Below are 12622 nucleotides of genomic sequence, written 5' to 3' on the forward strand. Positions count from 1 at the left end.
GTAGAAATAGTTTATACAGAAAATAGTGAACAATTTTTATGAGAAAACAATGAACAATTTTAATCAATGTAGAAATTAAATTCATATTTCGAAATTAAAATCTCTATATCTTACAATGCTTCTATTTAAATAAATAAAAACATAGAAAAGCTACTTATTTTTATCCTTATGTTTATTTGTCAATTATCCTCAAGCAAAAAAAAACAAAAACAAAAAAAAAAAAAAAAATTTACATAGTACTCGAGTTTGGTAAACTCGAGTACTGTAGAAAAATTTTTTTTCTGTATTTTTTATATAAAAGGTACTCGAGCCTGGTATACTCGAGTATTGTGTTGTGTGGTACTCGAGTTTACCAAGCTTGAGTACCACTATATTTTTTTTAATCGCCAATTTCCAGCTCAGCAGCCACGGTGGAACTATAAAATAGGGTACTCGAGTTCACCAAACTCGAGTACTTGAAAAAGTGGTAGATTCCTGTTTATTTCCGAAACAGTGTTTTTTTACCAAATATTTCAAAAATTGATGGTAAAGGGCCATTTTGGCCAAAGATTATTCTAATCACTCTTTTGTTGGTTTCGCCAGATTCGGCCCATTAGTTCGAAAAATAAGAAATTGTCATGTGTTTTGTGAGAGAGAACCTCTTACGTACATGCCGCTAGTCTAGTATGATCTCTCCCCGTGTTAGAAGCTTCGCCTGAAGCAAGTAAGACAAGGTCGCTATGCTTTGTAGACAAGGCTCATTCTATACTTGACTTACGAGCTCATGCACTATTTTGATAGTGAAACTTTTACCTTGTTGCCATCCATGGACGTAGGAATCTTGTTGACTACTTAAATTCTTATGTTTTTTTGTATGTGTGCTTGTTGATTTATTATTGTCTTTTCTATTGTTAGTTTGAATCTTGAAGGTTCTATTGTACAACATGCATGTGATATATCATAGCAATGTTAGGATTTGATCTCTTGATAACACTAAAGATAACGAGCACCAAGTATGAAGGTGGAGAAATTTGGTGGTAATAAAAATTCTTGTCTTTGGTAACGGCTAATGTAGGATCTATTAATCCAATTAGGAGTTTATAAGGCATTGCAATGGAAAGTAAGGACTAAGGAAGCCCAAAAAGTTGAGTGATGAAGAATGAGAAGTCAACCAGTGCAATTCCTTTAAACCTAGGTGATGAGGTCATTCACAACATCCTAAGAATACAAACAATAGAGCATATTTAGAATAAATTAAAATGTCTTTATATGAGAATATCTAAGAAACAAATTTTACATGGATAAGCCTCATGGCTTCTAGATGAACAAAGGTTTAGATGTGTTGGAGCATCTTAACATGTTGAACACTCAATTGTCACATTTTACGGTGTAAAGTTTAAGAAGTAAGATAAAGCAATACTTCTATTGGCATTGCTCCCTACATCCTTTAATCATCTGGTGACTACTTTGATGTAAGGGAATGAGACTTTAGAACTCAAAGAGATGGTTGGTGTTATCCTACCATGCATGAAGGTAAAGAAGGATGGTGATGATTCTCAAGTTGACGGACATGTTTCAAAGACAAAGTTGGACAATGGCAATAGAAGCATGTCAAAACAAAGGAAATCCAATAGGAAGAGATCTCAATCTAGATCGCATTTGAAGGAAGATGTAGAGTGCTATTATTGTCAAAAGGATAAATAAAAGTATTAGAGGAAAGAGTTGAAAAAGGATTGAAAAGAAGCTCTTAGAATCAGCTAGTGTCGTTGAAGAGAAATAAGAGGACAGTAGGGTTGATGTAGATCTACTTGTAGTCTCATCAAGTAGAGATGTTCTATTAGAATCAAGGGATAATTACAGTAAACCCACCTGAGGTTAGGCTCATTTTCACTTTGCCTACCCGTGGTTCAAAACTTATCACTTTGCTTACCTGTACTTCATTCCGTTTGCTCCCGTTACCCACCTCTCCCTTAGACGTTAGAAAAACACTTTTTTATTTGAAATTATAACATAAAATAGATCAAAACTTCTTCCCCTCAGGAAATTTTTCACGAAACCTATAACTTCAAATGAAATAAATACTATGCCTCCAAATATCTATTGAGAAAGGAAAAGGCTTCTACTTACAATGCAGAAGAAGTGGGATTCAAAATGAAGGTGAAGTCGTGCCCGAGTGTTTGTCCTGGCTTGACTCGCAACCGAGTCAAAGTGTTGTGTTTTTATGCTTTGGAAGCTTGGGTTTGTTCTCTATAGAACAACTAAAGGAGATAGCTTTAGGATTGGAAAAAAGTGACCAAAGGTTCTTATGGGTGGTACGAAATCCACCGAGTGAGAAACATGGCTTGGTTGTGTCAGCTCAACCTGACCTAGATTTAGATTCTTTGCTTCCAGAAGGGTTTTTGGTCCGTACCAAAGAGAGAGGCTTAGTAGTGAAGTCATGGGCACCACAACTGGGTGGGTTTGTGACTCATTATGGGTGGAACTCGGTGTTGGAAGCTGTGTGTACGGGCGTGCCAATGGTGGCGTGGCCTCTTTACACAGAGCAAAGGTTCAACAGGGTGGTGTGGGTGGAAGTGTACTCGCAGAGATCGCTCAATGCGCAAGATCGTGATGGAATCGCCATCGGAGAGATTGCCATCGGAAAGATGAAGCTATGGAAGTGTACTCGCAGATCTGGATAGAATCGCCATCGGAGAGATCATGAGGTGTGTTTGGTTGTAGCTTGGTTCCGCTGAGGATAGAGCCGTTTGAGGAGTCGAAGTCATGGAGGATCCATTTGGGTGACCTGGATCCAGATGAATAATCGATAGACAGGCGGTTGGAAGAGATGCCGGAGTCTTTGATAGGGAGGTTCTCGCGTATCCAAATTTGTGGGTTGATTACTTGGTTTGGGTTAATTCTTTGGTTGATTTGTTTGGTTTGGATTGATTTTTGTGTAATTGGGTTTGTGTTTGTTATGGGTTGGGGAGTGTTTAAGGGAATTTCAATTAATCTAGGTTTGAATTTTTTTTTCTTTAAGACTGAATCTGGGTTTGTTATTTGTTCCTCCCATTTGTTCTCGTTGAAGTTCATGAGTAATGAAAATCCCTAACTTTTTTATTCTTGTTATATTTGTTTTTGTCTAAAAATGTGTTTTTCTAACGGCAAACAAAGAGGTGGGTTACAGAAGGCTAACGGAAGTAACCTTAGGTGGGTAAAGTGATAAGTTTCGTTACCTTAGGTGGGCAAAGTGATAAGTTTTGAACCATGGGTAGGTAAAGTGAAAACGGGTCTAACCTCAAGTAGGTTTACTGTAATTATCCCTAGAATCAAAGATTTGAATTTTGCATGTTGTTCCGTGTATCGAAAGAAAAAATTATTTGACACATATAGATCTTGTAATGGATGTATGGTCATAATGGCCAATGATGTTGCATGCTTGGTTATTAGGGTTGGTACTATGAAGATTAAGATGTTTTTTGATGAAGTTGTGAGAGTTCTTAGATGTGCTAGACATGTTTTGAATTCAATAAATAATTTATTTATTATTTTAAGTATTAGTTGAAGGGGTAAAAAGTGGTAAGTGTATATAGGATGGTTGGGACTAGGGGTATCAAATGGGTGGGTTTGGGGTGGACATAATTAGTTTGGGTATATAAAACCCATTTATCCATTATTATCCATTTAACTAATTACTTCTAATCTAAACCCAACGCAACCTAATTATTATGGGTAAACCCCAACCCACCCAGTTAATTAATAATTAAAATCACCAAAATATTCCTAAAACTTGAAAATGACCAAAGCATTTCTAAAATCCTCTAAAATTACCAAAGTACCTCCTAAACCTATTACATGACCGAAATACCTTCGAAACCTAAAAATCCCCAAATATGCTCAAAAACCACTAAAAATGACCAAAATACACCCTAAACCTAAAAAATGATCAAAATACCTTTAAAACCTAAAAAATCACCAAATATGCTAAAAAAAAAACTACTAAACATTATAAAAATATCCCCCAAATCTAAAAAATGACAAAATACCCAAAACACTTAAAAATGACCAAAATATCTTCGAAACCTAAAAATTACTAAAATACCTCTTAAACCTAAAAAAATGATCGAAATAACATCTGAAACCAAAAAATTACCAAAATACCCTCTAAAACTTAAAAAAATGACCAAAATACCCCTGAAATCTAAAAAATTATCAAAATTCCCCCTAAACCTATAAAACGACAAAAATTCCTCCGAACCTAAAAATGACCAAAACAGCCTCCTGAAACCTAAAAATTACCAGAATACTCCTAAACCTTTAAAATGACCAAAATACCCCAAAAACCTAAAAATTACATAATTACCCTCTAAATCCCTAAAATGACCGAAATACTTCCGAAACCTATAAAATGACCAAAATACCCCCTGAAACCTAAAAATGACAAATTATACCCTAAACCTAAAAATGACTAAAATACCCCTGAAACCTATAAAATGAAAAAAAATACACCCAAAACCTTAAAAAAAAAAAAAAAAAAAAAAAAAACACTATTGGCATTGCTCCCTACATCCTTTAATCATCTGGTGACTACTTTGATGTAAGGGAATGAGACTTTAGAGCTCAAAGAGATGGTTGGTGTTATCCTACCATGCATGAAGGTAAAGAAGGATGGTGATGATTCTCAAGTTGACGGACATGTTTCAAAGACAAAGTTGGACAATGGCAATAGAAGCATGTCAAAACAAAGGAAATCCAATAGGAAGAGATCTCAATCTAGATCGCATTTGAAGCAAGATGTAGAGTGCTATTATTGTCAAAAGGATAAATAAAAGTATTAGAGGAAAGAGTTGAAAAAGGAATGAAAAGAAGCTCTTAGAATCAGCTAGTGTCGTTGAAGAGAAATAAGAGGACAGTAGGGTTGATGTAGATCTACTTGTAGTCTCATCAAGTAGAGATGTTCTACTAGAATTAAAGATTTGAATTTTGCATGTTGTTCCGTGTACCGAAAGAAAAAATTGTTTGACACATATAGATCTTGTAATGGATGTATGGTCATAATGGCCAATGATGTTGCATGCTTGGTTATTAGGGTTGGTACTATGAAGATTAAGATGTTTTTTGATGAAGTTGTGAGAGTTCTTAGATGTGCTAGACATGTTTTGAATTCAACAAAATAATTTATTTATTATTTTAAGTATTAGTTGGAGGGGTAAAAAGTGGTAAGTGTATATAGGATGGTTGGGACTAGGGGTATCAAATGGGTGGGTTTGGGGCGGACATAATTAGTTTGGGTATATAAAACCCATTTATCCATTATTATCCATTTAACTAATTACTTCTAATCTAAACCCAACGCAACCTAATTATTATGGGTAAACCCCAACCCACCCAGTTAATTAATAATTAAAATCACCAAAATATTCCTAAAACTTGAAAATGACCAAAGCATTTCTAAAATCCTCTAAAATTACCAAAGTACCTCCTAAACTTATTAAATGACCGAAATACCTTCGAAACCTAAAAATCCCCAAATATGCTCAAAAACCACTAAAAATGACCAAAATACACCCTAAACCTAAAAAATGATCAAAATACCTTTAAAACCTAAAAAATCACCAAATATGCTAAAAAAAAAACTACAAAACATTATAAAAATATCCCCCAAATCTAAAAAATGACAAAATACCCAAAACACCTAAAAATGACCAAAATATCTTCGAAACCTAAAAATTACTAAAATACCTCTTAAACCTAAAAAAAAATGATCGAAATAACATATGAAACCAAAAAATTACCAAAATACCCTCTAAAATTTAAGAAAATGACCAAAATACCCCTGAAATCTAAAAAATTATCAAAATTCCCCCTAAACCTATAAAACGACAAAAATTCCTCCGAAACCTAAAAATGACCAAAACAGCCCCCTATAACCTAAAAATTACCAGAATACTCCTAAACCTTTAAAATGACCAAAATACCCCAAAAACCTAAAATTACATAATTACCCTCTAAATCCCTAAAATGACCGAAATACTCCCGAAACCTATAAAATGACCAAAATACCCCCTGAAACCTAAAAATGACAAATTATACCCTAAACCTAAAAATGACTAAAATACCCCCGAAACCTATAAAATGAAAAAAATACACCCAAAACCTTTTAAAAAAAAAAAAGACCAAAAGACCTTGAAACCTAAAAAATGACAGAAATACCCCCCCAAAACCTAAAAAAAATCCAAAAATATTCTAAAACCTAAAAAATTACCGAAATACCTTTAAAACCAGAAAATTACCAAAATAGTCCCAAAATATAAAAAATAACGAAATACCCCTAAAATCTAAAAAAATACCGAAATTTCCTTGAAACCTACAAAATGATTAAAATACTCATAGAACTTTTAATTTGACTAAAAGAGCCTCGAAACATCCAAAATACCCCGAACCTCTATTTTTTGTAATTTTAGAGGTTTCAGGTGTATTTGAGTCATTTTAAAGGTTTCAAGGGTATTTTGGCCATTCTAGATATTTTGAGGGGTATTTTGGTTATTTTAGAGGTTTAGAGCTATTTTGGTCGTTTTAGAGGTTTCAAGGTATTTTTGGTAATTTTAGAGGCTTTGGGTTATTTTTGGTCATTTTAGAGGTTTTGGGTATGTTTTGGTCATTTTAAAGATTTAGTGGTATTTTTGGTCATTTTTTTAGGTTTAATGGGTATTTTGGTAATTTTAGAACTAACAAAATACCCATAAAACCTAAAAAATTACCGAAATTCCCTTAAAACCTACAAAATGACTGAAATACTCTTAGAACTTATAATTTGACGAAAATATCCTTGAAACATCCAAAATACCCCAAACCTCTATTTTGGTAATTTTAGAGGTTTCAAGTGTATTTTAGTCATTTTAAAGGTTTCAAGGGTATTTTGGTCATTTTAAAGATTTAGTGGTATTTTTGGTCATTTTTTAAGGTGTATGGGGTATTTCGATAATTTTAAGGTTTTGGGCGTATTTTGAGTTATTTTTTAGTTTTTGGGGGTATTTCATTAATTTTTTAGTTTTTTGGGTATTTTGGTTATTTTTTAGGTTTTGGGAGTATTTTGGTTATTTTTTAAATTTTGGGTGTATTTCAATTGTTTTTTAGATTTGAGGGGTATTTTGGTCATTTTTTAGGTTTCAGAGGGTATTTTGGTCATTTTTTAGGTTTCTAGGGTATTTTGATTTTTTTTTTAAATTTTAGGGGGTATTTTGGTAATTTTTTGGTTTTAGGGGTATTTTGGTCATTTTATAGGTCATCTTTTATGTTCAAGAGGTATTTTCATAATTTTTAGGTTTCAAAGATATTTTGGTCATTTTTTAGGTTTCGGAGGTATTTCGGTCATTTTTTAGGTTTCGGAGGTATTTCGGTCATTTTTTAGGTTTAAGGGGTATTTCGGTCATTTTTTATGTTTTAGGGGTATTTTGGTCATTTTTTAGGTTTAGGAGATATTTTGGTAATTTTTAGTAGTTTTTTTTAGCATGTTTAATGATTTTTAGGTTTCGGGGGTATTTTCATCATTTTAGAGGTTTCAGGTGTAGTTTGTTAATTTTTTGTGATTTTGGGGACATTTTGGCCATTTTCTTGTTTTTTGAGCATATTTAGTAATTTTAGATATTTTAAGGATATTTTGGTCATTTTAGAGGTTATGGGATATTTTTGGTCATTTGGAGTGTATTTTAATTATGTTAGTGGTTCCAAAGATATTTTGGTCTTTTTAGTGGTTTTTGGGTATTTTAGAGTTTAGTGATTTGTAAAAATGATATTTGGGTCATACTTTGGTCTAATTGGGTACCTAGTTAAAACTTAACTAACATAAGTGTTAATTGGGTTTAATTGTGTTGATGCCCATTTGACCCAATTATTAATTGGGTGGGTTTGGGGTCTTATTTAAGTGGATGGGTTTGGATGGGAAAATGAGTTTAGGTTGATTTTGCCACCTCTAATTGGAACCCACTTCGCATGTGGATTGTGGAATAGTAGTCACCACAGCACAGAGTCCAACATAGATGACACAAGATTATGGAATATGCTACATGGCTTGATGAGCATGGTAATTAGAGATACACAAGAAAATTTTGCTAAAGTTAGTTAAGACTTACAAGCTAGGCTTCTACAAGTGTTATGTTTTGAGAGGAGTAATAGCTAATAAGTTTTTTTTTTTTTTTTTAAATGTTTATTTTAAATAAAAAAGTGAACTATACTTATTTTTTCTTCTACTTCTAAGAAAGTACAAAAAATTGAGTAGTGTTTGTAAATACCATATTTTGTTCGGCCTCAATTTGTGTGCCATACCCCTAAAAATTCAAAAATATTAATTTTTCAACATGGGACTGCGGAAATATTTAGATTGACGTGGCATAACCCGTTCGAGCATTAGAACCCTTAACATACATTTTTAAGTCAAAATAACCAAAATGTCCCTAGTTAACCTTAAGTTAACCAAAAGTCAAAGTGAGTCAAAATCACTCCAAAACCATCATTTTGATATTTTCATGTCAAACTCAAGCTATTTGGAGATTTTTGTCAAATTTGACCAAGTTTGACTCAGAGTTGACTCTCAGGGGCCTCAAAAACCCTAATTTTGATCCAATTATCAAAATGGGCACCGTTGTGAAGATTATTGAATTTTCTTTCCAACAACTATTCATGGGTTGAAATTGGAGTTAAAATAGTTGAAATATCTTGAAAACTATGCCAAGCACATCAACTTGCTTCCCGAGGCCATAACTTTTGATCTAACCATTAGAATTTTATTTTCTTTAGTGTTCTAGAAACTAGACATCTAGAAATTTCCAAAGATATCAAGATCAGCTCAATCTGAGTTCAACAAGGCATTCAAATATGTGTACAAATCTAAACCAGGGAAAATAATAAGATTGCTAATCTCAGCATCAGCCCCGACGCGCCCTATTGGTCTATGAGTGTGGTCTTTCCATTATTGTTAATAGAAAGAAAGAAAAAAAAGAGGTATAATTCTCAATTTATAATAAGGTCAAGTGAGTTGGGTGTAAAGAGTGAAAGCCTTTTTTTTTCTTTATTATTATTATTATTATTATTTTGGATAAATTCCATTTACACCCCTTGAGGTTTGGGCTAATGCCAACCAAGTTCAAAACTTTTTAAAACTAACCAATTTGGTTTCTAAAGCCAATTTAGTCTCTAAAATAGTTGGAAAAAAAAAAAAGAAAAAACTAATTGTTTAGGGACTAAGTTGGCTTTAAGGACCAAATTAGCTAATTTTGATAAGTTTTGAATTTGATTAGTTTTGGCCAAAACCTCAAGGTATATTAGTGAAATTTACCCTTTTATTTTAAGAAATAAACACACTTAAGGGATGGGGGAGAGTAAAAACTGAAATGGTTAGACTAATGGTTAAAAAAAAAAAAAAAAAAAAAAAAAAAAAAAAGAAAGAAAGAAAGAAAGTAAGAAATAGGTGGTCTAAAACCATTTTTAATACCTACCGAGTTATGTGCCCAGTTGTTCAGTACATTGATGGCCCATGATCTTTTTTGAGAAAGTTCTTTTTTTTTTTTTTTTTATTATTATTATTATATTATTTTTTTTTTTTTATGAACTGGAAATCTCTCTTTCTCCCTTGCGAGAAAGTTCTGACTTACAAGTCAAGACTTATTAAATACCATGATGGCCCATTTATTTTTATTTTTTACCAAACTTGCCAGTCTCTGACTAATTGAGTGCCATCATTGCAGTGTAGAACACCAACCCATTGCGCAATGAGTTTTCGGCCCAAAGAGAATGGGTTAGAACTTTGGATTGGGGACTTTGGTATGGAAGTCTCAAATAGGGCTGGACTTACATTTTGTCTATTATAAAATAAAAACTTACATTTTTTTTAAAGCTAATCATTTTTAAAACACCCATATTTCATTATCTATTTTCTACTTTATTTTAATTAAATATATATATATATATATTTTATAATTGTTTATCTCTTTTACACACAACAATCACCATCGCTATTTTCTTTCACACAAAAAAAAAATGCAAATAAATAATAAAAAAAATCATCTTGCATAACCTACAATGACTTACATATTTTCACAAGCATTGTAGCAAAACCCTATTTTGCATAATCAGTTCATGATCTACTATAGGTGAGTTTTGGGCTTCATTAGCTATATTTTGGGCCTTATACTATTGTAAATGCAAGTACAAATGCTCAAGCTTGGGGTTTTTTTGTACCATTTCCTCAAATCCTTGATTGAAAGACAAATGGAACAATTTCTGGTTTCCTTATTTATTTTTTATTTTTAAAATAAATCAACAATTAGCCAATGGGTGGCATGGCATTGTGGGCGCAGGCATATGATCATGCCTAATACCAAATCCAAAAAAAGAAAGTACATTTGATACAACTTAGGGGTTATTTAGTGACTGTTTTGTGTTTTCAATTTGTATTGGTTTGAGAATTTACTGGCAAAACTTGTTTTCTTCCCTTGAGAACTTGTTTGTAATGTGTTTCTATACATGAGTGCTTTCATTTTTTTTTTTTTTTCGACCAAAGAATCACAACAACATTATCAAACTCAACAATCTAGAGCCTAGCAACCACCAAACCTAAAACTCACAACCAACGACAAGACCCACATTGAGAGGGGACACATGATGGATCTCATGATTGGTCTTGTCGTAGATCTCAAGATCAGTCATGGTTGTCTGATTATGGTTGGTAGAAAGGAGAACAATTGAGTGTCTATTTGGAACTTGTTTATTTTCGGTAGTTTCATTGCATAGTATTTATCAAAGATATAAATTTTACGCTAAATGTGTTACAAAAAACTAAAAATTAGTTTTTTTTGAAAAAGTTAAAAAGCTATATATTATTTGAACAAAAAAAAAATTTTTGAGACAAAAAGTGAAAAACTAAACCTTTCCAACAATTCCCAGAGAGAGAGAGAGAGAGAGAGAGAGAGAGAGAGAGAGAGAGAGAGAGAGAAGAGAGAGAGAGAGAGAGAGAGAGAGAGAGAGAGAGAGAGAGAGAGAGAGAGAGAGAGAGAGAGAGATTTATATTGCTCTAGGATTTTGAGAACAAAATTGAGATGTGTCTTCTAAAACTGTTGGTAATATGAAAAAGAGAAAATTATTACAAAACAATTTTTTTTTTTTAAGTAATTGATTGAACAAGAAATTTTTGGTGGCCAATTTTTTATCTTTAAATTCAGCTACCAAAAATGCTATTTTTCATGTTTTTGAAAATGATTTGTTAAAAAATTGTATTGTAACACATTTAAGGTGTTAAAAAAATTGTAATTTAAAAGATATGCAATTTTTAAAGATGAACCAGTGATCAAATGGCTAATAAGTCAATGGAAGAATGAAAAAGAAAAGGTACCTTGGGTGGCATCAGCCTAAACACTTTGATGTTTGGTTGACACCTCTTGATATGTCCATGACATCTAGTGTTTAATCCCCTCCCCCATTCACACACACACAAAAACTCTTTAAGGAGATATTGCTTGCAGAATTTTTGCAACTTCTCTAGTTTAGGAGTTCTTGATATAAAGGCTCATTAATGAAAAATTTTCCTTAATTGTAGCCCCCAGTATAGTAGTGGCCTTAATGAATTTGTTGACGTTTCCATTATGGATGAAATTGGTGGGATTTACTCCTTTAGGGGCAAGATTATAAGGCTCTCGCTAGTTGATTCTCACATATTGAGGTTGTGGGCTCTAGATGGCATGTCTAGCTTTTCGGGCTAGATATTGTCCTTAAATTGGTTGGGGCCTTGGGTCAACAAGGCTTAGCTACATTAAAAAAAAATGTTAATAATACTAAGAGAAAAAAAAAAAAAAAAAAAGGCCTCAAGCAATGTTTGAATGTAGGATAGATAATGTATAAACATATGTTTATTCACTTGTAAAGATGGACTGTATTAATCTTGTCATGTTGTGACCATTACTTTATTTTTCTTTCATTTCTTTGCAAACAACACCAGTGAGCAATATTCATTGCCTTGTCTTCTCTTGGGATTTTTAGAATATGAATAATCTTCTTCTTCTTTCTTCTAGCATGCACCACTTCAAATTTGGCATTTCGAGCTTCATATATAGTTTATTTGATTATCATATTCATAACCATTCAATTTGAACAATGCACAATCCAAACCCAAATCAAAACCCTAATTTCATATCAAACTCCGTGATTGAAAATCCAACACACTTGGAACTCATTTCCCCAAGCATCCATGTATTTTCACTTCGATTTTGAATTGATAGTTGCTCTTAGAATCACATATCGGCTTGAAATCAATATAGAATTAAATAAACCCTAAATTTGGATGTAAAACCTTAACAAGCTAACCTATAAAATTCAAATGCTTCTTTGTAAACTTTTGCAAAAGTATAGAGAAAATTGAAAGAAAAGAATTTTTTTTAGAAGTATGATCTCCAAGAAAGCCACTTGATTTTTTTTTTTTTTATACAATTTTTTTTTGGGTTTGTATTAACTGCTAATTGTTTTAAGAAAAAAAAAAATTTCTTAGTTTATGAATTTTTTTTTAATGTAAGAAAAATAACCAAAACTATGCAGTTTTGGACACTTAATGATAGATCACCTAACGGATATTAATGGGAAAATTGAATTGAATAAAGTTAATAGTTAATAGATTGAA

At 32.4% G+C, this 12622-nt stretch overlaps 1 protein-coding gene across 1 annotated transcript in view; it reads left to right on the forward strand.

Annotated features, from left to right (window-relative positions):
- The window catches only part of LOC136069207 (chalcone 4'-O-glucosyltransferase-like), an 8983-nt gene extending 6323 nt beyond the window's left edge, over positions 1-2660 (forward strand). Inside the window, exon 3 of the mRNA XM_065777487.1 lies at positions 2233-2660. Coding sequence (XP_065633559.1) covers positions 2233-2660 — 428 coding nt within the window. The remainder of the gene's footprint in view (positions 1-2232) is intronic.
- The last annotated feature ends 9962 nt before the right edge of the window (positions 2661-12622 follow it).

The sequence above is a fragment of the Quercus suber genome, unplaced genomic scaffold, assembly GCF_002906115.3.
Source record: "Quercus suber isolate HL8 unplaced genomic scaffold, Cork oak 2.0 scaffold_156, whole genome shotgun sequence".
In the NCBI taxonomy this organism is placed as follows: domain Eukaryota; kingdom Viridiplantae; phylum Streptophyta; class Magnoliopsida; order Fagales; family Fagaceae; genus Quercus; species Quercus suber.